Here is a 27737-nt window from a genome sequence, read left to right as displayed (position 1 = left end):
AAGGATATGAAGAAACTGGAACCCTTGAACACTGTCTGATGGAATGGAAAATGGTGCAGTTGCTACTGGAAAATAATATGCCAAATGTACCACAGTAATAAAGGATTATAATAATGAGGGAAATAGAGTGAAGGGAATATGAAAACTCTTTGTACTATCTCTACAGCTTTTCTGTAAATCTAAAATTATTCCAAAACACAAAGTTTATTTTTTTAAAACCTCAATATGTGGCTTGTTCCTATAGTTTTTTTTTTTTAATGAAACCAATACAGATTAGTACTCAGATTTCCCTCAATGAGGGCCTCTCCTAGTAATTTTTTAGACAATTGCTTTAAAACTTTGCAAAATCTGACTCTAAAAACAATAAATTTATGACAGTTAAATGAATCTCTGTTTTGTTTTTAGCTATGATCTGTTTTCTTGTAGTAACTGAATTTTATTCCAATACAGAGTATACTAGCTTAACAGAAAGTCATAAGTTAGTATCTGGATAAAGAACAAGAAAGATAGTTCTGAGAACTGTTATGTGTGGGCTTTTCATTGTTCTTGTTATAATTTTCTTTTTGACATCCTTCACTCATTTTTCACACCTCCACCCCCAACCTCTAGCAACCACCAACTTGTTCTCTAAATCTAAAAGCTTGTTTTTGTTTTTCAGATTCCACATATAAGAGAGATCATATGGTATTTATCTTTCTCTGTTTGACTTATTTCACTTGTTGTAATCCCCTAGAGGTCCACCTATGCTAAGATCTCATTCTTCTTTATGGCTGAGTAATACTCTGTTGTGTTTGCTTCTGTGTGTGCATACATACATATAGCATAGCTTCTTTATTCATTCATCCATAGATTGTCACATAGGTAGCTACCATATCTCAACTACTATAAATAATCCCTCAATGAACATAGAGGTGCATATATCTTTTCAAGTTACAATTTTTGCTTTCCTCAGACAAATACACAGAAGGAGAATTGCTGGTTCTTATGGTAGTCCTATTTTTAATTTGGGGGAAACATCCATACCATTTTGCACAGTTGCTGGACCAATTTACATTCCCATTAACAGTGCACAAGGGTTCTCTTTTCACCACTTTATCACCAACACTTATTTCTTGACTTTTTTATAGTAGCCATTCTAACAGGTGTGAGGTGATAACTCATGTGGTTAATTTACATTTCCCCAGTGATTAATGATGTTCAGCATCTGTTCATGTACTTGCTGGCCATCTGTCTATTTTCTTTGGAAAAATGTTTGTTAATATCTTCTGTCCATTTAAAAATTAGATTGTTTGGGTTTTTTTGCCATTGGATTGCATGAGTTCTTTAAATATTTTGAATATTAGCCCCTTAGCAGATACATGATTTGCAAATAATTTCTCTCATTTGGCAGGTTGCCTTTTCATTTTGTTGAGAATTTCCTTTGCTCTATTTTATTTTTCCCAATAAATAAACTTTGCCATCTAAGTCATTATTATTTTGATAAGCCAATTCTGATATTAGACAGCTTAGGTTTTTGATAGAACATTTAAAAAAAAAAAACTTGAAACATGGTAATGAGGACCTTTTAAAACAATGTTCTACAACCATATTATTACAAGTTTGAAAAAATCAGAAATACAGACTGGATCTTTGTTCTAGGATACATAATGTACCATTTCTACTTTGTACTATTATTTCATTTTTCCTGTTATGGCTTACTTTTTCCACAGTAAGAGAGAATCTTTCAATAAATATAATTTATAAAGATAATTCCTCATTATAAACAGTACTTACAAAAAGTAAGTAGATATTATTTAAATTTTCCCTTACACAGAAAAGAAAACACAACAAAGAAAAGTTAAATAAATTACCTGAAGTTAAAAGAACAAGTCAGAAAAAAACTGAAGTCTTTAAGTTTTTTCTGGAAGTCATAACTTCCAGAAAGATGTAATTGAATCCCCACAGAAGATGCTTCCTATTTAAAATGTCCATTATGTTGGACCTACTGCACTATTTTTTTTCTTATTGTTCCTAATCTATTGTATGTTGTTGTTAATTAATTTAGTTAAGTAGCAGACAGCAAGCCTAGAGATGATCTATACAGTTTCAGTTTAGACAACTTCTAAAAATACAGTTGGATCCTTAAGGACAAAAATTTTAAAACTTTCCAAATGTGCTTATAAACAAACCATGTATCCTTCACCAACCTGAAAGCCATGATTTAAGAAAATTAAATTTCCTAAAAACTACATGACTATGAGCAGAAGTCACATTCAGGATGGAAAATGTTAGCTGATTAAGTTTCTAAGTGCCAGAGTAATAAGTTTATTTTTCATAATGTTCTGGTAGTAAGAAAAATGTTGCAATTTTAAGGGAGCTAGTTCTACATTGTTTGTGGATTAGCTTTTCAGGTTCTGATTATATAGATGATAAGCTTTTTTTTTTTTCATTTTAATATGTACTTCTTTGGCCCTTTATTATTTGATAAGTACAGGATCCCCACCAGAAGGCGGTGTTTTGAAAAATAAACGATAAGATGCAAATCATGATAAGAACTCTCCAATGAGGAATTCTCTTATCTAATTCTGTTAGTGTTCAAAGTTATAACAATATTCCATAAATACCAAAACAGATAACGAAAGGATAAAACATGTCAAATCTCTTATATATGAGTTAAAGCTTATGTTAGTGTTAGTTGGCTCAGTTGTGCCTGACTCTTTGTGACCCCATCGACTGTAGCTGCCAGGCTCCTCTGTTGACAGGATTCTCCAGGCAAGAACACTAGAGTAGGTACCCATTCCCTTCTCCAGGGGATCTTCCAGACCCAGGTCTCCCACTCTGCAGGCAGATTCTTTACTGTCAGAGCCACCAGGGAAGCAAAGGACTCTGTGTCAAGTCCTTGTGCAAAACATACTTATGTTTTTTATGCACAATTGTAACAAGACTGGTAATCTGGTTTTCTATCCAAAATTATACTTAGAAATTGGTACTTATATAGCCAAATTTGGGCTTCTCTGGTGGCCCAGATGGTGAAGAATTTGCCTGCAATGCGGGAGACCTGGGTTCTATCCCTGGGTTGGGAAGCTCCCCTGGAGAAGGGCAGAGCAACCCACTCCAGTATTCTTGCCTGAAGAATCCCCATGGACAGAGGTGCCAGACAGGTTAGTCAACGGGGTCGCAAGGAGTTGGACACGACTGAGCAACTAAGCACAGCACATAGCTAAATTTGGATAATCTGAAAAAAAATAAATGGAATATCCTATTCTCTACTAATTGTCAATAAATAAAGTATTATTACAAATGATCCACTTTGAGTTAGCAAACAATAAATGGGCAATGTTATATTTATTATTGCATATAATAAATGTTAAATTTATTATTGGGTACAATAAAGCTCAAAAACTCTATCTGCCTTTTACTTAAGAAAATTCTACCATACTGACTGAGGAGGGAAAAGAAAGGAGAAAGCTAAAATGTAAAATGTTAATGATTTTGCCTGGCATTCTATTTAGTCACTGAAGTTCTAGAAAGAGAGTAAGATGGGAGATGAGAAACTGCTATTCACTCAGTCTCAATCCCATATGCTTCCAGCAATGAATATTTATCAAGATAATTCTAGGGTTTAAAGACACATGTTGTCATATCATATTTGTTTTCATTTCATCGCTAAGTTGTATCTGACTCTTTTGCAACCCCATGGACTGTAGCTCACCAGGCTCCTCTGTCCACAGGATTTTCTGACCTCCTCAAAAAAAGTCAACTTCTCTATCTAGTTCTTTGCAATGATAATCATGATCTAATTTAGTTTTGCTCCTGAGGGTCTTAGCAATACACATCCCAGGGATAATAGGATCAGATAACGGAAGTCCTAACATTGCCACACTGTATACATTACACTGGTAAGGAATGCAAGCAAGAAAGCCAGAAGGGTCAATTCACAGTATCTGCAAATAATAAAAGTATTTATGGCTCTCAACTTTTTTCTGAGTCTAATTTTAATTGTATTCTACAAGCTTTGATATAAAGTTTTATTCTCATTAATTTCTAGGTAATTCATAATTTAGGTTTTGATTTCTTTTTGATTCAATGCCCTAAGGGAAAGAATACAAAAAATACAAAGAATACATGATAGATTTTATGGGTCTTCCAACCTTTAACAAAGAAATAAAACACATTCTTAAGTGTAATTTGAATAATGTGATTTTCACCTAAGGGCTGACATTTAGAAGCTAACCCTCAGTATAACTTTCTGTATTTCAAATTTAGATCACCAAAGGCTCAATCTTTTTAATGTTAGAAGCTTGGGCTGAGTATGAAACTTTTGAAATTTTACCACTTCTCAACTATTTATTTCTCTATGCATTCAAATTTCCCAGTATATCACAGCATCTTCAGAAATACCTAATATGTAAATTTACAGTTTGAAAGTTAAAATAAAATTTATATAGTTGGGCTCCCTTGAGATTTATTGAGTATAAGACTTTAATAGATTATACCTGCACTGTCCAATATTTGGCTATATAAATTTGAATTAAATAAAATTAAAAATTCAGTTATTCAGTAATACTAGCCACATTTCAAGTGCTCAAAAGCAACATGTTACTAGTGCTACCATATTGAACAAAGTATATACAGAACATTTACACAATGACAGCAAGTTTTTTTTTTTGGATAGAACTAGATTAGACCAAAAGAGAGAAAGTCATTTAAGATCACAATTTGTTAGCAGCAAAGTTAAAACTAGAATTCAGGTCTTTTGAATTCTCTTATTTGCTCTCTATTAGACCACACACTGTCCTTAAGAACTAGTGAATAAATAAAGGATATGACCACATTAAGTAATAGGCTGAACTTAATATAAAATTATTCTATTTCCATATGAAGTTCAGAAAAACAAACCATGTACTTGGCCACACAGAAAACCTAGTAAATTCAAAAAGTATAAAGGATACCTCCCAAATCGTTGAAGGGAAAAAATTCTTCTAAGAAGTTATTGAATCAAAAATGAAATTAAAACTGAAATTCTGGGGCTTCTCTGGTGGCTCAGTGGTAAAGAATTTGCCTGCCAATGTAGGAGACACAAGAACAATTCCTGATCTGGGAAGATTCCACATGCAATAAAGCAATGAAGTACATGCACCGAAACTGCTGAGCCTGTGCTCTAGAGCCCAGGAGCTGCAACTACTGAAGCCCATGAGCCCAGAGCCTACAGTCTGCAACAAGAGAAGCCACTGCATGAGAAGTCTGCAAGCCACAACTACAGAGCGGCCCCCACTGTCCACAACTAGAGAAAAGCCCATGCAGAAACAAAACTCACAGCCAAAAATGAAATCAATGAAAGTATAAAAAGAAAAAGATTTCAAATGACCTAGAAATTAATGAAAATACAAACTTCACATTAAAGTTTATAGTATACAATTAATATTGTACTAAGAAAGAGAAAGCCCTAAAAGTTTTTATTATTAAAACAAAGATTGAAAATTAAGTAAGCAATTTATAAATCTAGAAACTAGTATAACACAGAGAATAAATAATAAAAAGAATAAAATTAATAAACCATATGCTTCTTAAACTTTATTAATTTAAAAATAATTAAGAGTTCTTACAAGCCTGGTGAAAACAGAAGAGAGAAAATGAACATCTACAGAATTAGGAATAAAAAGCAGATACAAATTCCTAAGCTATTAAAGAAATTATACAAAAATATTACATGTTGTTTTGGACCAATAAATTTGAAAATCCAAAAGAAATGCTATAAAGAAAAATATATGTTAACAAGATTGTCACAAAATAGGTCACAAAATATGAGGAGACCAATAAACAAAAAAATTTTTTTGCAGATTGTTAAAAACTGATCATCTGTATTAAAAGAGTAACAATGATTCAACACCTATCAACTTAAAATATAACATTAACAAATTCCAATAATCCCAAAGAAAGGCAATGCCAAAGAATGTTCAAAGTACCGCACAACTGCACTCATTTCACATGCTAGCAAAGTAATGCTCAAAATTCTTCAAGCTAGGCTTCAAAGCATCTGTCTACAATGCGGGAGACCTGGGTTCAAGCCCTGGGTTGGGAAGATCCCCTGGAGAAGGAAATGGCAATCCACTCCAATACTATTGCCTGGAAAATCCCATGGACAGAGGAGCCTGGTAGGCTACAGTCCGTGGGGTCGCAAAGAGTTGGACGTGACTGAGCGACTTCACTTCACTTCACTTCAGGCTTCAACTCTACATGAACACAGAAATTCCAGATGTTTAAGTTGGATTTAGAAAAGGCAGAGGAACCAGAGATCAAATCGCCAACATCCACTGGATCATAAAAAGAGCAAGAAAATTCCATAAAAACATCTACTTCTGTTTCATTGACTACTCTAAAGCCTTGGACTGTGTGGATAACAACAAACTGTGGGAAATTCTTAAAGAAATGGGAGTACCAGATCACTTTACCTGTCTCCTGCCTCCTGCCTCCTGCCTCCTGCCTCCTGTATGTAGGTCAAAAAAGCAACAGAACCGGACATGGAACAATGGACTGGCTCCAAACTGGGAAAGAAGTCCATCAAGACTGTGTATTGCCATTCTGCTTTTATTTAACTTATATGCAGAATACATTATGTGAAATGATGGACTGGATGAAGCACAAACTGTAATTAAGACTTCCTGGAGAAATATCAATAATCTCAGATATGCAGATGACACTACTCTTATGAGAGAAAGCAAAGAGGAACTAAACAGTCTCTTAATGAAGAAGAGAAGAGTGAAAAAGCTGGCTTAAAACTCAATATTCAAAGGAAGATCATGGCATACAGCCTCATCACTTGATGGCAAATAGACAGAGAAATAATGGAACCAGTGACAGACTTTATTTTCTTGGGCTCCAAAATTACTGTGGATGCTAATTGCAGCCATGAAATTATAAGATTCTCGCTACTTGGAAGAAAAGCTGTGACAAACCTGTGTGTGAGCTTAGTCACTCAGTCATGTCCTACTCTTTGCAACCCCATGGACTGTAGCCCAGCAGGCTCCTCTGTCCATGGGGATTCTCTAGGCAAAAGTACTGGAGTGGATTGCCATGCCCCCCTCCAGGGGATCTTCCCAACCCAGGGATTGAACCCAGGTCTCCCTCATTGCAGGCAGATCCTTTACCAACTGGGCCACCAGGGAAGCCCTAGATAGTGTATTAAAAAGAAGAGACATCACTTTACCTACAAAGGTCCTCCTAGGCAAAGCTATGGTTTTTCTAGCAGTCATATATGGATGTGAGAGTTGGACCATAAAGAAGGCAGAGTGCCAAAGAACTGATGCTTTTGAACTGTGGTGTTGGAGAAGACTCTTGAGAGTCTGTTGGACTGCAAGGAGATCAAACCAGTCCATCCTAAAGGAAATCAATCCTGAATATTCTTTGGAAGGACTGATGCTGAAGTTGAAGCTCCAATATTTTGGCCACCTGATGCAAAGAGCCCACTCATTAGAAAAGACCCTGATGCTGGGAAAGATTGAAGGCAGGAGGAGAAGGGGATGACAGAGGATGAGATGGTTGGATGGCATCACCGACTCAAACGTCATAAGTTTAAGGAAGTTCTGGGAGATAGTGAAGGACAGGGAAGTCCAGTGTGCTGCACAGTCCATGGGGTCGCAAAGAGGTGAATACAACCGAGTGACTGAACAATAGCCATGTGTAAATCAACAGATTAAAAACACATTGGATAAAATTCAACAGCCATTAAGTTTAAAAGCAATCAGAAACTTCTAGAACAATATAAACTTCTAGAACAACAATTACAAACAGCAAGCGTAGTATTACAAGCAAAAAGTTTAAATAAAATCTCATCAAAATCAAGAGAGTCCTCAGTCACTATGACTTCCTCATATTTGTTTGGGATAATACGTTAAAGAAAATAAACGTGGCAGGCATCTTAGAAAAGAAAAATGATTATTATTTGCAGATAAAAGAGATATGCAGAATATCTAAGAGAATTCTAAAAGAATCATGATAGCAAATAAAATAAATAGATTAGAAGTTGAAAGGGAATATCTAGCTCAATACATTGACAAACACTTAAAAATAAATAGGAATAAATGTAATGCAAGAGGTAAAACAAGACCAATGACAAAGTAGACCACACTCCTGGACAAAGAAACTTCACTATTGTAAACCTATCAGTCCTTCCTAAATCAACATATTTAATGCTTAGTGCACTCCAGGAAAAAGATTCTTCCTGAAGAGGTTTGCTCACCACTCTATCCACAGTCCTTAATACAACACATAAAACCAAAGAAAGTAGGTATAAAACACAAAAAGTTGTATAAAATACAACCTATTGCATTCATCCCATTTTAAAAATAAAGAGCTGAGGTCTAAAAGGTTAAGTGACTTCACAGAGACGCAGAGCTTCTTCTGAGTGTACTTAAAACGGAAGGCTTTTTACGTGAGATGTTAGATTTTAAAAGTAAACTCTTCCTCTTATAGTGGAAGTGCCATCCCTCTAAGACTACAAGGCTGGAGTGATGCATTATAGCACCAGCTGAGCTGCTGCCTAGTTCTGTGACCTGGGTCAAACCATCTCATTTCTTTGAATTCAGGTTCTCCATTAGTAGAAGGAGGGTGCTGTATCGATGGACGATATTAAGGAATTGCATCCTTAATCGCTTATTGTTAAGGGAATACAGAATTGTGGTTTATAAAAGGAACCTTTATCTTTCCGAAATAATGCTAAAAAGTTTATTGATAGGATGATATGACGATGAGATCTGCCTCAAAACAATTTGGGGAGGGCAGAGGTGAATAGGAGTATAAATGAAATAAGACTAGCCAGCCTAAGCATTAGTGTTCTATTTTTGTACACATTTGACATTTTCCCTAATAAAACTTTTTTGACAATAAAAGTTCTAGTCAAAAATTATCTCTAAAGCAAAGGAGTAAAGTAAAAAGTAAAGCTTTCACCAACTGGAAATGCTAAATTCAGTCATTCAGTAACATTTAGTCTTCAAGATTCATTAGTCTTTAGCTGCAGGGTCACATTGTCTTCAGCCCTTTGGCTTCATTCCCTGCTAAGTCATATCAGAAGCACCATTATTTATGAAATTACTAATAATGGGTTTCTAGGAGACCTCATCTATCATTTTTAATGTTTCCTCCCCTTCTTTTAAGTGGGCTCTTTAATGAGAGGAGGCTGCTGCAGTCATACTAACCATCTTTAACGAAAGGGATAATAACTGAAAATAACAAACTCACTCATTGCTTAGTCTCTTTATAAAGAAGGAGAAAGGGGACAGATACTATTTTAATAAAAAGGTCCAAACTCCCGTTTCATGCATAGACTTCTGCCTTCCAATACCGAGGAGGTGGAAAGTATGATCAAATTCATACAGAGCTGCTAGGAGGCCAAGTAGCATCATGGCTTGGAACCAATCAGATGTCTAGCTTACCTTTCTTTCAGTGTCTGACGAATATATCTGAGTTCCAGTGAGCAGAGTTCTTAGAACCAAGCAGTTGTTCACAAACACATCATATGCAACATACAAAGGAGGAAAATATTTCCTTTCCTTCAGAGCAAAAACAGACTCAGATAGCAATCAAAAGACAAAGTCTCTTTTAAGATTACTGAAAATTGAAATATTTCAAAAAGAAAAATCTATTTCATATTCTCATGTTATTTTGCTTACTTAAAAGATTAACACTGGTGGGGACCTAGGCTGAGTGAATTAACTTGATAATGAATCTGCTATTGTTCCGTCCTAATCTTACATTTAATCTTTTCCTTTTTTAAACCTCTGTTTAGGATTCCCCTTTGCATTGATTCCCATATTTCTATAATTATGTCTCAATGTTTTCCATTTAAGAAATATCAAAAGCTAAAATTATAAAAATCCTAGAAGAGGACAAGAACTCTTTCAAAGAATGCTTCAGTTGGTAGATTATAAAACACAAAATGGGTAGATAATGGATAAAATACTTCATACAGGAGTCTGATGTTAATTACTATGATTAGGCAGTGGAGACTTTAGAATTCAAGTGAGGATTTGAAAGATAATATGCAGAAGAAAGCATATGCAAATGGTCAATCCAGCACCTTCCAATGCCTGCAGCCTGAACTAGTATTACACATACAGCATGTATCCTTCCAATTGTAATAGCCTATACCCCACACCTGGGCTTCCCAGGTGGCACCAGTGGTAAGGAACTCACCTGCCAATGCAGGAGACATAAGAGATGTAGGTACAATCCCTGGGTCAGGGAGATTCCCTGGAGAAGGGAATGGCTACCCGTTTCAGTATTCTTGCCTGGAAAATCCCATGGACAGAGGAGCCTGCCAGGCTGCAGTCCATAGGTTCACGAAGAGTCGGACATGACTGAAGCAACTTAGTATGCACACATGCTACCCCACACAATGAAACCGAGACTTCTTTCTCAAGTTTACAGAAATGCTGTATTTATTTATTTTGCAGGTAGTTCTGTCTCATCACAAAAGGCATTAGTAAAATACATCCAAAAAAAGGAACAAAGAAACTTGTGGCAGAATGCAAAGTACGTAAAAGCGAACAATACTGTGACTAAATCCCCACTGCACAACTTGCAACACAGGTAAACTTGAAAAGTTAACTCTCCTGGCCTGAGTCTCTTCATCTATAACAACAGGGACTATTGTATTTAACTCACAGAGTTACAAGGATTAAGTGACAATAAACATATAAATAAACAGCACAGAACCTGGCCAATGGCATGAACCAAAGAGCTTCTAGTAAAAATAGTAGATTTATACCTTAGTTGTGGCTTCCCTGGTAACTCAGGGGTAAACAGTTCACCTGCCAAGGCAGGAGATATGGATTCAATCCCTGGGTTGGGAAAATACCCTGGAGGAAGGAAATGGCAACCCACCTCAGTATTCTTATCTGGGAAATCCCAATGATAAACAAGTCTGGTGGGCTGAGCACACACACACAGCTTTTGATCATCCATAGGATCCTCCAAGTAAGAGGAATTTTCATTATAAAATTCGTATGTCAATATGCTAGTCAATAAATATTTTTAATCTGAAAAATATTGACTGTGAGTAATAAAACTAAAGACTAGTTTTCAACATAATGTTTTTCAGACAGTGATAGATTAAAGTATTTTTGGATAACCAAATATAGTTTCCAAGTGAAGAACAATAAACAGTTTATGTTCCTAATAACACCCTAAATTCATAAATTTCACTAATCCTAGGTTATTTTTTTTTAATGTATGCTCATTTGTTAAATTGCAGAACAAAAAGAAATCATTCTTTGGTCTCAGAAATTTTGCGGATATTAAATGTGTCTCTAATCGGCACAGGAAGTGAAGTTCTATCCATGGAGTCAATGTACGTTTTATTCCCTGGTAGGATGAGAAGGGCTTGGCTAGGTTCTGCCATGGTCCTCTATTCTACCCAGGGGAGCTAGGAACAGAATAAACTGGGGGGATCACCCTGGTATACAGGAACCATAGACAGAGGACACTCCCACATATATGGAGACTTAGCTGAACATGAGCTTACAAGGGAGAAATAATGACAGCCAAGGACACAGCAGGGCCACAAGCCAAAGTGGTAGAAACCAAATGCTAGCGTGGGACTTTTTTTGTCTCACTTTTGACTGATGTTCAACTGTGACAGCTATGAGATATCAGCATGTGAGACAGATGTTCAGTAACAGAATTTTCAGAGAAAATGGTCAAAAACAAGTTCTATGATTTTTGGATCCACTGGCAAGATTAAGGAGCAGAGTATAGGCTACAGCAGAGGATTCTCTATAAAGGGCTTGAAGAATGGTCCATCCCAGCAACCAAAAAGAGGGGCAAGTGTTTGTCTACCCCTAAATCAACATCTTAAGAGCCAGGATGACAACAGCAGAGCATCATACCCTTTGGAGAAGAGCCAGGATGCAACCAGGGAATGGCATGTCTGACTTCTACCTTAAGAAGTAGAAGCTACCATTCTGGCAAAGTAGCTACACTATTCCTGAAGGTGGACAAGAAATGTGTGGGTGCTTCCCAGATGTGGGCCATGTAGGAGAGGGCCAGCATGAAGATGCTTTAATATTTTCTCAATAAGATGCCATGGAAGGAAGTGAGGGTCCTATCACTGAGACTGTATGTGTGAAGTGGACAATAGGAAAACCAGGAGCTTCTGGGAAAGCATCCAGCCATCATTCATCAGGACAGACACTACAGAAGGAGCCCAGAAGGGGGTCCCCAAAACCCCAGCCCAACCACATAGAGAAAGGGATCAGCTCTAAACATCTGAAAGGACCAGAGAGCATGCAGGCAGTTCACAGCATTAGTGTCAACAGCCATATAAGAACTTTCCCGACCTTCTTCCTCACCTTCCCATTCTCCTGAACTTTGACCCTGCAGTGCCAAACTGAGTTGGTGGACAAAGTGAGTGGAGAGAAAAAGCAAAAGAACACGAAGCAACCTTCCCCAAATGCAGGCAGCCTGTTCTGCCCATAGCCGGGAAGCAGTGGTTAAAGGAAACGCATTGCTTTTGAATGCATACTGAAGCAAAGTTCACTAGTTTGCACTGTGTGTGTTTAGTTGCTCAGCTGTGTCTGATTCTTTGTAACACCATGGACTATAGCTTGCCAGGCTCGTCTGTCCATGGGATTTCCCAGGCAAGAGAACTAGAGCCATTTTCCTTTCCAGGGGATCTTCCCAATCCAGAGACTGAACCTGGGTCTCCTGCAGAGCAGGTGGATTCTTTACCATTTGAGCCACCAGTCTGAACTGGATCCTTTAATTTTAGACTCACTACTGAGTTTGGGAATTAAAGTGACCCACTGAAAGTTTATTATCTGAGAATGAGCTGACACAGAGGGAAAGCTTCCCAACTGAATAAAGTTAAAAGCACCACAGGAGATAAAAATTGCTGTGCTTTGATTTCATCCCAAGTGTAAGACTTGTTCAACATATCGGAAACAAAACACAAACACACACGTTCACACACGCTTGCTTGTTACAGCTGGTCTCTTAAGACACATTCACAACAGAGAATAGTCAGCATCAATACTGCTTTTTAAAATGATCAAAGACAGCAGTACTGGAAACAATATTTGATAAGATATAATAAACACTAAAAGCCAAAAGGAAGGCCTCCAGAACAACAACAACAAAAAGGATTAAGTGCCCCTTCAGAAAAATAAGACATTGCCTGCTCTTTAAATAGTCAAGGATGCAGTTTTTAAAGAAATGCAAATAACAGATTAGAATAACAAGAAAAACAAACAAATAAAAACTGATACCAGTGTTGATGATAGAGTGAAAACAGTATGAGTGTAAATTGAGACAATCTTTTGACAAGAATTCAGTAAGTTTCAAAAACCCTAAAAACTGATCAAGATGTTCTATTAATAGGGATTCACACTAGGAAAATCATCTAAGAACTATATAAAGACCAAAGTTCAAAAATATAATTAATGGTTTTAAACAATTAGAAAATCAGACAGGGACTTCCCTGGTGTTCCAGTGGTTTAGAACCCACCTTGCTGGGAGAAAATAGCAAGTGAAACACTTGACAGAGAATTAATCTCCAAAATATACAAGGCAGCCCATGCAGCTCAACACCAGAAAAACAAACAACCTGATCAAAAAGTGGGCAAAAGACCTAAACACACTCTTCTCCAAAGAAGATATGCATATGGTAATAAATACAAGAAAAGATGCTCAACATCACTCACTATTAGAGAAATGTAAATGAGGTATCATTTCATGCCGGTCAGAAGGGCCATCATCTACAAAAAAAAAGTCTACGAAGAATAAATGCTGGAGAGGGTGTGGAGAAAGGGAACCCTCTTACACTGTTGCTGCTGCTAAGTTATGTCAGTCATGTCTGACTCTGTGCGACCCCATAGATGGCAGCCCACCAGGCTCCTCATTCCATGGGATTTTCCAGGCAAGAGTACTGGAGTGGGTCACCAGTGCCTTCTCAACTTTCACTGTTGGTGGGAATGCAAACTGGTACAGCCACTATGGAGAACAGTGTGAAGATTCCTTAAAAAACTAGAAACAGAACTTCTATATGACCCAGGAATCCCACTGCTGGGCATACACTCCAAGGAAACCAGAATCGAAAGAGACCATGTACCCCAATGTTCACTGCAGGAGTATTTACAATAGCTAGGACATGGAAGCCACCTAGATGTCCATCAGCAGATCAGTAGATAAGGAAGTTGTGATACATATACACAACGGAATATTACTCAGCTATAAAAAGGAATGCATTTGAATCAGTTCTAATCAGGTGGATGAAACTGGAGCCTGTTATACAGAGAGAAGTCAGAAAGAAAAAGACAAATACTGTATATAAATGCATATATATGGAACTTAGGAAGAGGGTAACAACAATCTACATGCTGGGCAGCAAAAGACACACAGATATTAGGAACAGACTTTTGGACTCAGTGGGAGAAGGCAAGGGCGGGATGATTTGACAGAACAGCATTGAAACATGTACATTGTCATATGTACAACAGATGACCCATGCAAGTTCAATGCATAAAGCAGGGCATTCAAAGTCAGTGCTCTGGGACAATCCAGAGGGATAGGGTGGGGAGGGAGGTGTAAGGGGGGTTCAGGATGGGGTGGACACATGTATACCCATAGCTGATTCATGCTGATGTATGGCAAAAACCATCACAATATTTTAATTATCCTCCAATTAAAATAAACTAATTAATTAAAAAGAAAATATAATCTACCTTGCAGTGCAGGGGACACGGGTTCAATTCTTGGTCAGGGAACTAAGATCCTACATGGCACAGAGCAACTAAGCCCACATACCACAACTAAAGATACCACGTTGTGCAATTAAGACCCAAAACAGCCAAATAAATACAAATAAATAATTTTTTTAAAAAAAGAAATACAGACAAAAAATAGAAAAAGCATCTTTCAGACATCAGAGAGCAGGCAGTACAGGACTGTGATCTCTGAGAAAAAGAAAGCCAATGAGAGATGGGCCCGCAACTGCCCAGGCTACTGTCTAGAGAGTTTCCAGCCTGCAGCAAGGAGCGGAAATCAGAAGTCCAGCTGCCTCATTTGGGTTGAGATCTCTGATCAACTAGAATTTGACTTGAGATCTCAAAATACCAGAGGGGAGCTTGCTTTACAGAGAGAGAACTTAGAAGATTTGCAAAAGGTGAACTCAAGTGGTTTACCAGAGTAATGGTGTGTATATATTACAAGAAAAAATTATCCGAGGCCTGAGGAAGAATCACTAGAAGTATTAGGTGAAAAATGTCCAGAATTCACACAGGTCTGAGAATAATTCACATTCCCACCAGCCAAAGGGGAAATGCCATGGACATCAGGTAGTGTCCTCAGAAAGAAACAGTATGAGTAGTGGAGCTAATCAGACTGAAACTAAAGGCTGCTGTCAACTAACCTCAAAGAGCTTAAGAGCAAATTTTACATAAATTAAAAAAAAAATTTTTTTTAAGCAAATACTGAAAGAATCAACCTGAATAACATCTGTAAGACTCGAATTAAAAAAAATATCAAAGGATGTCATTCCAGCAGACAGACAATAAGATCAGATGGCATTCTGAATTGATGTAAAGGAAAACTGAAGGAAAGAGCAAATATACAGGAAAAATAGATAAAATACACAATTTATATACATAAATTATAAACAATATTTTTCTCATTTTCAATCTCTTTAAAAGAGACTTGACTGTTTAGAGCAAAATAATAACAAAGTACCATGGATTTATGGGGCTTCCCAGGTGGCACTAGTAATAAAGAATCTGCCTGTCAAAGCAGAGGACATAAGAGACACAGGTTCAATCCCTGGGTTGGGAACTTCTCCTGGAGGAGGGCATGGCAATCCTCTCTAGTATTCTTGCCTTGAGAATCCCCATGGACAGAGGAGCCTGGCGGGCTGCAGTCTACAGAATTGCAAACGCTGGACAAAACTGAAGTGACTTAGCACACATGCATGCACCATGGATTTATAACTCATGCAGAATAAACATATGACTACATAGCAAATAAGATAACACAGAATATAAGCTTATAGCTGTATGGCTCTTTCATTATATATAAAGTGATATAACTTGAAATAGACTGTGATAAATAAAAGATGGCCTGTACTGCAAACCTTGAGAGAACCACTAAAATATATATAAGAAAATAAGTCAAGACTGGATAAAAAAACAAAATCTAACTATATATGTTAACTGCAAAAACTCACTTAAATGTAAAGACAGGTTATAGGTGGAAGAATGGGAAAAGATATACCATGCAGAGTGATCATATTAAGACAGTCAGCTTCAGAATAAGAAATATTATCAGAGATAAAGAAAAACATAATATTTTTAAAAGGTCAATTTGTTAAAAGAATATGACAATCTTAAGTACTACTACAATGGAGCTCTAAAATATATGAAGTAAAAAATGATATAACTGAAAGGAGAATTATACAAACGTACAATTATAACTCAAGATTTCAATGTTCTTCTCTCAGTAACTGATTGAAAGGCACAGTAGGCATGAACCACACCATCAGCCTACTTGACCTAATTGACAGTTATAGAACGCTCTAGCCAACAAGAGCAGAATACACATTCTTTTCAAGAATGGAAACAGATGGAACAGTCAAAACGATAAATTATAGTCTAGGCTGCAAATACATCTCAAACTTAAAGTATGTACTCTGACTTCAAGAGAATTAAACTAGCAACTAGCACAAAGTTTTGTGGAAAATCACCAAACATTTTGAAATAAAATGACATACTTTTAAGTAACCAATAGGTCATGGGAAAAAACCACAAAAGAGATTTAAAAGATCCTGAAGAGAATAATAATAAAACAAAATAGACAAAAATTTGTGGGATGTTACTGATACAGTGCTTAGAGAGAAATTTAGAGCATGGCCCTTAATACACATCTAATAGATATTTGTTGAATGAATGAGCTAACTAAATCCCCAAAACAAGCACATGAGTTAAATGTTATCATTTTACAAATGAATATCTCAAGGTTAACCTAATTCGTTCAGTTCACTTCAGTTCAGTTCAGTTCAGTCGCTCAGTCATGTCCGACTCTTTGCGACCCCATGAATCGCAGCACGCCAGGCTGTCTGTCCATCACCAACTCCCGGAGGTCACTCAGACTCACGTCCATCGAGTCCGTGATGCCATCCAGCCATTTCATCCTCTGTCGTCCCCTTCTCCTGCCCCCAATCCCTCCCAGCATCAGAGTCTTTTCCAATGAGTCAACTCTTCGCATGAGGTGGCCAAAGTATTGGAGTTTCAGCTTCAGCATCAGTCCTTCCAAAGAACACCCAGGGCTGATCTCCTTTAGAATGGACTGGCTGGATCTCCTTGCAGTCCAAGGGACTCTCAAGAGTCTTCTCCAACACCACAGTTCAAAACCATCAATTCTTCGGCACTCAGCTATCTTCACAGTCCATACATGACCACTCACTCACATCCATACATGACCACTGGAAAAACCATAGCCTTGACTAGACGGACCTTTGCTGGCAAAGTAATGTCTCTGCTTTTCAATATGCTATCTAGGTTGGTCATAACTTTTCTTCCAAGGAGTAAGCATCTTTTAATTTCATGGCTGCAGTCACCATCTGCAGTGATTTTGGAGCCCCAAAATATAAAGTCTGACACTGTTTCCACTGTTTCCCCATCTATTTCCCATGAAGTGATGGGACCGGATGCCATGATCCTCGTTTTCTGGATGTTGAGCTTTAGGCCAACTTTTTCACCCTTCACTTTCACTTTCACCAAGAGACTTTTTAGCTCCTCTTCACTTTCTGCCATAAGGGTGGTGTCATCTGCATATCTGAGGTTATTGATATTTCTCCCAGCAATCTTGATTTCAGCTTGTGCTTCTTCCAGCCCAGCGTTTCTCATGATGTACTCTGCATAGAAGTTAAATAAGCAGGGTGACAATATACAGCCTTGGCGTTCTCCTTTTCCTATTTGGAACCAGTCTGTTGTTCCATGTCCAGTTCTAACTGTTGCTTCCTGACCTGCATACATACAGATGTCTCAAGAGGCAGGTTAGGTGGTCTGGTATTCCCATCTCTTTCAGAATTTTCCAGTTTATTGTGATCCACACAGTCAAAGGCTTTGACATAGTCAATAAAGCAGAAATAGATGTTTCTCTGAACTCTCTGGCTTTTTACATGATCCAGCGGATGTTGGCAATTTGATCTCTGATTCCTCTGCCTTTTCTAAAACCAGCTTGAACATCAGGAAGTTCATGGTTCACGTATTGCTGAAGCCTGCCTTGGAGAATTTTGAGCATTACTTTAGTAGCATGTGAGATGAGTGCAATTGTGTGGTAGTTTGAGCATTCTTTGGCATTGCCTTTCTTTGGGATTGGAATGAAAACTGACCTTTTCCAATCCTGTGGCCACTGCTGAGTTTTCCAAATATGCTGGCATATTGAGTCCAGCATTTTCACAGCATCATCTGTGATGACAGAACCAGTTCTTAAGCAAGGCTTCGCTGGTGGCTCAGATGGTAAAGAATCTGCCTGCAATAAGGGAGATCTAGGTTCACTCCCTGGGTCAGAAAGAACCCCTGGAGAAGGGACCCACTTCAGTACTCTTGCTTAGACAATTCCATAGACAGAGGAGCCTGGCAGGCTGCAGTCTCTGTGTGCATCCTAAGTCACTTCAGTCGTGTCTGACTCTCTTTGACCCTATGGACTGTAGCCTGCCAGGCTCTTCTGTCCATGGAATTCTCTAGGCAAATACTGGAGTGAGTTGCCATGCCTTCCTCCCAGGGTATCTTCCCGACCCAGGGATCAAACCTACATGAGATGCAGGTTTTGCACTGGCAGGCGAGTTCTTTACCACTAGTGCCCCCTGGGAAACCCAGCTTACAGTCCATGGGGTCGCAAAGAATTGGACACGACTGAGCGACTGACATGACTGAGAGATTAACACTTTCACTTCAGTACTTAAGAATAGGTATATCTAACCCCAAAGTTCTGTAGTTTCTATTACATTAAACTGATGGAGCAAAAGTACTACTGAATAATTGTTACAGTACACATATTTCCCACCTGTCCTTTTTCCTTGCCCACGGTTTGCAGCTGCCTGAGCATTGGGACGAATGGACAAGACACCAATATCTTAAAACAACTATCTAGATCTGTGTTTGTATCTATCCACACAATAATCTTTATATTTCTGTATCTGCACCTACAGTTTAATATATGGGCTATACTTCATGCATCTAAACCATGAGATTAAATGTTGAGCACAAGCCCTTCCCCTCAGCTGTACAAGTAGGAAGACTAGAGAATTAGCTTATTTAAAACAGGCATCATATCTAAGAGACCAAATCAATGGTATGCACTCATACATATAGCACACATGAATATGACGTTGATTTGTGCTTAATCTTCTAAATGCACTAAGAAATGAAATATATGAGGGAAAAACAAACACTTAAACATCCTATTCGTGTTTGTCCCAAGAATCCCTCGTTTCTGTTCTCCCCGTGTAGAAGGAGCAGGCCCTCGGCTGTTACGTTCAGCTCAGATACAGCAACTTGTCCAGAGGGCAGCTATTGCATGCCTTTAATAATCAGCTCCCATAGTAAGTCATACACATCTACTTCCCCTCACAAGTCTATCATCTATAGCAGCTGTTTCATAGAAATAAGCATTAGAAAAGCCATCCAGCTCTGGATGGAGAGTCAACAGACTACACATCTTCTCATATTTCTGCAGCTTGCCTAGGGTTACCATCATCAAGAAACTAGAAAGAGCCAACCACTGTTCTGTCACATTTTCTCTCTTTGTATGCTCAGGGCAGAATTTTCAAAAATCTGTGAAAACAGGACCCATGCTGCATACTAAGAAGCTATTAGAGGATAAGACAAATAGCATCCACACCATTTGCTTGCCTTAAAAGCTCAAAGTTTATTATAATCTGACATTGTAATGACTGATGGAGATGATACGGTGCAGAGAAACTCAAGACTTTATAACCATTGAAAGATTATTAAAAACTCAGTAAAAAAATAGAAGTAAATGAAAAATGATATAATAAAGCTGAACCCTTCAGCGCCTTGACTGCCAGGTCTTGCAATAAAAATATATCTAAATTTTATAAATCAACATAAATCTTTAGGGCAAACAGAAATAGATAGCTCACTGAAACTACATAAGGAGGCTAGGCTGTTATCCATAACCAATAAAAACAAGAAATGTGTCCTCAGATCTGGTACTTGAATATGAATCTGGATACACAGGTTTTACAGTTACTGTAAAATAGTCTTGCTTACACCAGTGTTTTTTGAGGCAAATATTCCCTCTCAATGTTAAGCAACAGTAAATGAAGAAGTTAAAAATAACAGCCACTATTTATGGAGTGCTTTGAGTCTTCACTTTTCATTTTCATTTAATCCTAACAAAAACATGTACTCCAGATTGTGTAATTTTTAAGAGGTAGAGCTGAAATTCAAATCAGATTTCTTCCAAATTAAAGCTCATGGTCTTGATTCTTAAGCTATCTTGAATCCAAAGGAAGCAAAATATATACCATGTATCACATACAAAGAGTCCCAGAAGTGATTATCAATTACTAAAAGAACAAAAGAGGGCTTCCTTGGTGGCTGAGGGGTAAAGAATCTGCCTGCCAATGCAGGAGACAGGGATTCAATCCCTGATCTGGGAAGACCTCACCTGCTGTGGAGCAACTGAGCCCATACACCACAACTACTGGGCAAGCACTCTAGAGGCTGAGATCTGCAGCCACTGAAGCCTGTGAGCCTAGAGACCATTCTCTCCAACAAGAAAAGTCACCGCAATGAAAAACCCACTGCAACTAGAGAGTAGTGCTCACCACAACTAGAGAAAAGCCTGCGCAGCAATCAAGACCCAGCACAGCCGTCAGTAAAATTCTAAAAGAACAAAAGAAATGCTCATTCAGAAAAGACACTACTAACTTCCATGACCAAAAGAGTGGAACCAGACACAAGAACACTTTTTAAGCTTAATTTTTCTCCACACCCCTTCAGAACTCCAGAGTTCTCTATTGCTGCTCCACTAGATCCAGTCCTTTGCAAAAGCATGATCTCCAAACTATATTAGGAAAATTACAAAGTGTAACAAACACTGATGTTTTAATCATTCACAGCAATCTTCATAGGATATATAAAACCATGATACATGTTGGAAAATCTTTCCTACAAATGACAACTACATAATGCATACTCTCACCATGAGAGCTTCTAGTCTCACTGTGTGCTAAATCATAATAAAAACAAATTGTATAGTAGCTTGTTAAAGATGCCCAGGTTCCCTGAAAGCAAAAATATGTTGGACTTGTTTCTGTGATTTTAAAACTCACTAATAGTCCAGAGAAATAGACTCTACTTTGAACTTTCTTGCTTCTGTTCACAGTAACCAATCCTCTTCCGTCCTCTGCCAGGCATCTCCAACTTCTCCTTCTTAACTTATCAAATAATAACAACCCATTTATCTAGCATATACTGTGTCAAGCTCTATGATATGTATTATAACCTTAGAGTCAGGGCTAAAACTCAGGGCTTGCTATTTTATGCTCCTTCTACTACCCTCTATTAGCATTGTTCTAAAATCTGAAATACACTCTTTCTACCCAAACATTCCTATGAAGTATCAATCTGACTTACTGTATAATGCTCAGGAGACGCCCTGATTTCTTCAAAGCCTCCAAAAGTTGCCAACTCTTATAACTATGGCTAATTCAGAATAACAATATAATTCATAATTTGCTAAGTGTTCTTACTATTAACGGGTCAATGATATTTTCCCTTTATATTTTAAATATGATTGATGATCATTCTTTAATACACTCAAACTTGATTTTTCAAATGTGGTTACATATCATTACCATATAGGATTGCTTTTAAAATGACCAGTTCCCAGGTTATATTCCAGATTAAACTGGAAATTAATGATGGGCCAGAGGCATCACCATTTTTAAAAATTCCCAGGTGCTTCCAATATGCAACCAAGTTTGAGAACCTGAGCCGTAATAATAACTGAAATTTTAAAATAATGTTTCAAGAGATCATAGTTCAAAAAAGCTAAACTAATACAATCTCTACCATTGTTATCAACTACATTAATTCACCCTCCTCAAAAAATGAGCAGGAAAAACTAAGAAATTTAAAAAAAAAAAAGAAAAACACCTTTCATTATAGAACACCAACCTCAGTTAAACAAAATATTTTTTAGCTCAAGCTTCAGAGAAACACACAGAAACCTTTAAAGATACACATTAAAAGAGTAACCTGAAAAAAATGAGCTCATAATCATGGACACTCATTGTTGTTTGCCTACACATATAAAGAACCACACTCTGGAATGTAAAGAACTACACTCATAAATCAACTGATTATAGTCTTTTTTCCAAAGCTAATTTCAAGAGGTTTCTTCCTTGATTTAGATCGTTAGTAAATGAAAACTGTTTGCATTTCACAGACATGTTTAAATATCACAGGTTTTGTATTCGGTAACAGAAGACAATGTGATTGATTACTCATAGGGTCACATGACTAATCAAGAGAGGATTCTACCCACTGTGAATAAGAAAAGAATACAATTAACATAAAATTAGTGAACATATTAATTACTCTTTCTAGTTATAAAGCTTAGTTATAATAAATATCTGTATTTCTTACTTTTATCAGAGTATAATTAACCCATATTTTTTACCTTCTGAGGAAGTTCTCTGTTTTCTAGGGAAAATTATGCTTTGACTCTGATCTTATCTATTTTTAGTTCCAATTACATAGTAAACTGGCAAAGCTAAATATTTTTCAGGAGAATTAGAAATTTGATTTTTATTAAAATTTGAAATAAGAAATACATATTACAATATCTATGTTTGTAACAATTATATTTGTACTCATAGCAATCTGACAAGATTTTTCTTAATATTAATACTTCAAAAACAGTTATTCTAACCCAGGCATAATTCAGAAGAAAACACGCCTACTTACAGGTATCATCCAGTTAGCTAGGTCACCATATTTGGAAACCTGCATGGCTCCTAGCATTGTTAGATTGACATGTCCCCTGAGAAAGACAGAGAAGAAATATAAAGCAAACTTCCATGTTTTATGTCCCTTTTGCTTGAAATTGCCAGCAATTAAATAATCCTACTCCCCCTGCCCCCAAATATATTTGCTTTCCTCCACCCAACACTTGATTTCCAAATAGACTGGCTTCAAGCTAATGTAGAAAAATAACTATTACGAGTTCTTTTTAAAAATTATAGCCTATATTATCTCCAAAAGCAAATTAAAAACAGGTGTACACAGTGAGTTTGTTTCCTTTGGTAAGGGAAAATGGGGCTCGATTTGAAGGCAAACGCTAGCTAGAAAATGAAAACACAGTTTGTAGAAAATGTTAGGATCCTCAGAAAGAGCCTCAAAAACGTTTACTTCAGTTTAGTTGGCACACAGACACATATTCCACTTTGAAGGTTCTTTTAATAATCGCAGGCTGCATGTTCCAACTGCCAACATTCAATGTGAATAATTTCACATCTTGGTGCAGCCAAGCAAGTCCATGATCATTTTCCGGCTAGGAGAGGTGGTTATCTTTTGGAGTCTTGTTAACAGACTCAGGGATGACTCAGCTCATTCCACACCGTGGGAAACATGAGGAGCTCCATTATTACATACCCTCTAATCATCGCAAATGATTCATCGCTGGAGAAATAAGAGGCTCCTGGAAGAACAGTAACTGTTTCCTTGCCTACACACACACAGACACAGGGAAAACAAAAGAAAGAAAAGGCTATTAGATTTCTAAGAGCGGAAATCATGGTGAAGACAGAGGTCTATACCTTCTCTATTTCATACAGAACTAAGTGTCCCTTAACCAAAACACAGCAACAACAGGGGTATGGGGGGACACAATGGGAACTGTCAACCTACAAAGACAAGTGTTTCGTCACTAACATTGTTCAGATTTGCCCTTGCATGGGGATAATGAAAAGCAGACCAACTTTTCATTTTATTATTGTTTTGAAATTGTCCACAGACAGTGCACTACTCTATTGCCTATTATTACATAACTATCCCTGTCTCCCACCAGACCCAGTCCCTTCACAAGCCCCTATTAAATGCTAATAGGAGTAAAGAAGAAAGGGGTTCCTGGGATGCACCTGTCAGAACCCAATGCTACTGTAAGTCACTGGACCGAAACATTGTAGAATAAATATGAAGAAATACTGCTTGAAGGGAATGAAGCAGGAGATGCTTCTCAAATATTTCTTGAAAATCAATGAATAATCTAAAAAGAGAGGTTCCACCTAATTCCTTAATGTCACTGAGCCTGAATCTCTTCTTTCAACCTTTCTCTCTCTCTCTCTCTGCTTCATCTTTCTGCCCTTGCTTCAGTAAATTTCTATTAATAACTAGAAAAGGTCCTCTTAGAAGGACCTCTCCCAACACTTACATCCCATAATAAAAACTCAGAACTGGAAAAGTTCTTCAGGGTCATCCAATCCCTTCACAAGCAATAATATAACCTAACTCAAACCTGAGCTGCTTAGTTCTTGTGACCTGTCTATTCAGGAGCTTGAGGTACCTAGGAGATGCTTCTGGTCTCAACAGGAAAGTGTTCACGTGCCACTCTGCCAAAGGTTAAGTCATCTCTGAGAACACTGCCTGCCACTGCCCCAGTATAATAGGGCAGACAAGAAGATGGGGAAGAAAAGTGATTCTAAGACTGGAATAGAGCAAAGCTCTTGGACACAACAGGACCAGAATGATCTGAATGTGCCCAGATGTGCAACAGCTGTCCCCTCAACTTCTCAAGTCATGTCCAAGAGCTAACTTCACTAACATCCCCCTCCATCTGAGCCCAAATATAGAACATGACTATCTATATCATGCTGAATTATTTACTGACCCCCAAAAGTTTGATTCTAATCAAAGGAAACATTCTCACCTCTTTTAAAGGAACATAAAGCTGAAAAGCTTTGGAAAATACTTTCTGGTATGGTTAATAAGGGCTGGCTTGTAAACAGCATGTAAGATTTGGAGGATTAAATGAAATCATGCATGTAAAGCCCTTACTCTAGGACCTGGTACAGAGAAAGCACTCTGTGAAGATTAATTTTTAATATTATTTTCATTGTTACTCCTCACTCCAAACCTACTTGTGAAAAAGACAACGCCATAAACCCTCTAGGGATAAATGCTACAGGGGCAAGCAATCAGCTTTTATGATACAGTTATATACCAGCGTGTGAACTCCAGGTTTCAGGACAAGCAGAATACAACTAAACCTTATCCTAACACCACTTTCATGCCCAGAAAATACAGTTCCTCTCCAGTCCTGTGAGATGGAGAGGCAAAGAAGAACTTGCGGCTGAAAATGCAAAACAAACAAACAAAAATTTCAATTCTTTGTTCTCTATGTGACAAATCAAAATAACTTCCAAAGGGCTATCTCTACCAGCTGGCAGTACAAAGAAGACATTATTTACCACTTACTGTAAAGGAAACTCTGAGATCAATGCACACAGAGCTTCTGATCTCCCCATGTGATTTATCAAGGATCGATTTTTAAAGAGCCCAGAAAATAATTCTTATGAAAGTTATTGTTAGGTCCCCTGTTATATATTTCAGCATCTTATATTCTTTGAAAAAAAGTTAATTTTCATTTTTAACATCCCAAAATCTAAATAAAAATAGGATATCCTAAAGTTGATATCAATGCTTTTCAAATACACTGTCCTAATTTGGTTAAATAATTATAATCAATAATACAAGCAATATGTTAAAGAAAAAGGCTTTCTTATTTGGCTTTTCCTAATTATTTGTCTCCTTCAACTTTCCCCTGTATACGTCTATATCCTCTCATGATATTCAGGCAATAGAATTATCCAATTTCATGGTTATAGAGTCATTTGGCTCATGACATAACATGTCATTCACTCAATATCAAGTAAATGTTCCCTCTGTGCCTTAAACAAAATGCAGATGCCCTAAACAAATGGTTCTCAAACACTTATCAGAATCACATGGAGGGCTTATAAAAACACAGACTGTTGAGCACAACTCCCAGAGTTTGAGAATTTTCATCTCTAAGAAGTCCCCAGTGATGGGGATGCCAATGCTGTGGCTCTGAAAACCACACTTTGAGAACCACTGCCCTAAGCAAGGGCTTCCCAGGTGGGTAAAGAATCTGCTTGCAATGCAGGAGATACAGATTCAATCCTGGATAGGGAAGATCCCCTGGAGAAGGGCACAGCAACCCACTTCAGTATGCTTGCCTGGAGAATCCCATGGACAGAGGAGCCTTGAGGGCTATAGTCCATGGGGTCACAAAGAGTCGGACACGACTGTAGCAACCAAACAAGCATGTACGCCCTAAACAAAAGGAACACGATACCCAGCAAGAGAGATGAATATACACAAACAATAACAAAGCAAAATGTGGTATGCTTATGAGATGCTAAATGTGTTGTGGGTTCGAAGAAGAAGCACTTCTGAGCCGCAAGCGGATTTGGAGAGGACAAATGAACTAGGACTTGAAGGATAGGCATTGCCGATAAAGAGACAGGGATGAACAAGGAAGGGATAGAGCGAAACAAAAAGGAAAGGGCACTGAAAGAGCTAAGACATGGAAGAAGGAAACAGAACAGATCGAGCAGTTCAGTATGGCTGGACTCAGTTATAGTGAAAGATAAACCTGGAAAGGTCAGTCACAACCATTAGAGAGATCCTGAATGTGATACTGTTTGTACTTTAGACTACAGGCCTGTAATTCTTCAGATGTGGCACATAGACCTCTAGAGCAGATACTACTGATGCTGGGCGCTGGAAACTGCTCTGATTATTGCAGGATACTTAACAGCATCCCTGACCTCTGCATACTAAATGCCAGTAACACTGGCACTCCAGACATTATCAAATGTCCCCAGAAAGGTGAAATCATCCCTCTTTCCCACTGAAAGCCACCGCTCTAGAGGCACATGGCAGGAAACAAGGATATTCAAGAGCCATGAGATTAACATGGTTCTTTCTAAGTCGTTGTTGTTTAGTTGCTAAGTCTTTCTAAGTAATTTTTTAATCAAAAGGTAGGGAAGCCTGGCATGCTGCAGTCCATGGGTTCACACAGTCAGACACGACTTAGTGACTGAACAATGACCAAGAAGAAGTCATTAAAAACATTTTGATATTAAAATAAGAAAAATATTAAGAAATAAGAAAGAATGCAAAATGCACATGAATATGAAAGCTAACATGAGATTTATTAGAAATTTCACAATTGCACTAGGATGCTGCAAATCTCCCTGAGACCTCAGAAATGCTCTAAATGCTGCCTTCTGCACCCTTGTAAATTCTCAAGTTATCAGTGGATGTAGCTTAATGTGCAGAGAAAAAGGCCTGGGGCTAAGAGCAGGAGATGACATGTGACTCTGTCCCTAGCAACCTGATCTTGAGCACATCACTTCACTTTTCTGGGCTTCAGTTTCCCAACGTGTATAAAAAGTTTTCACTTTAGGCTCAACTTTCACTTGATATATTGATCATATATGTGAAAAAATATGCTGTAAATTATGTGGTTCTATAGAAGTGGTCATTCATTGTTACATAACCATATAAAATTATTTAGAAAAAAATGATCCTTAGAAATAGTTCTAATTATTATTCTAATACACTTTTTATGCCCAGAAACATAACTCTCTGTCTTTGTTCTAATGGATTTCTATGAAAACCCTTTCAAATGAACACAAACAATGGGTTCTGGAG

At 37.6% G+C, this 27737-nt stretch overlaps 1 protein-coding gene across 1 annotated transcript in view; it reads right to left on the bottom strand.

Moving 5' to 3' along the window:
• The window catches only part of OXCT1 (3-oxoacid CoA-transferase 1), a 154534-nt gene that overhangs the window by 45927 nt on the left and 80870 nt on the right, over positions 1 to 27737 (bottom strand). Inside the window, exons 12-13 of the mRNA XM_013972785.2 lie at positions 23652 to 23724; positions 22965 to 23040 (exon numbers count right to left, since the gene is read on the bottom strand). Of these exons, the coding sequence (XP_013828239.1) occupies positions 22965 to 23040; positions 23652 to 23724 (149 nt within the window). The remainder of the gene's footprint in view (positions 1 to 22964; positions 23041 to 23651; positions 23725 to 27737) is intronic.

The sequence above is a fragment of the Capra hircus genome, chromosome 20, assembly GCF_001704415.2.
Source record: "Capra hircus breed San Clemente chromosome 20, ASM170441v1, whole genome shotgun sequence".
Lineage (NCBI taxonomy): Eukaryota > Metazoa > Chordata > Mammalia > Artiodactyla > Bovidae > Capra > Capra hircus.
This window is presented reverse-complemented; position numbering and strand designations above follow the sequence as displayed.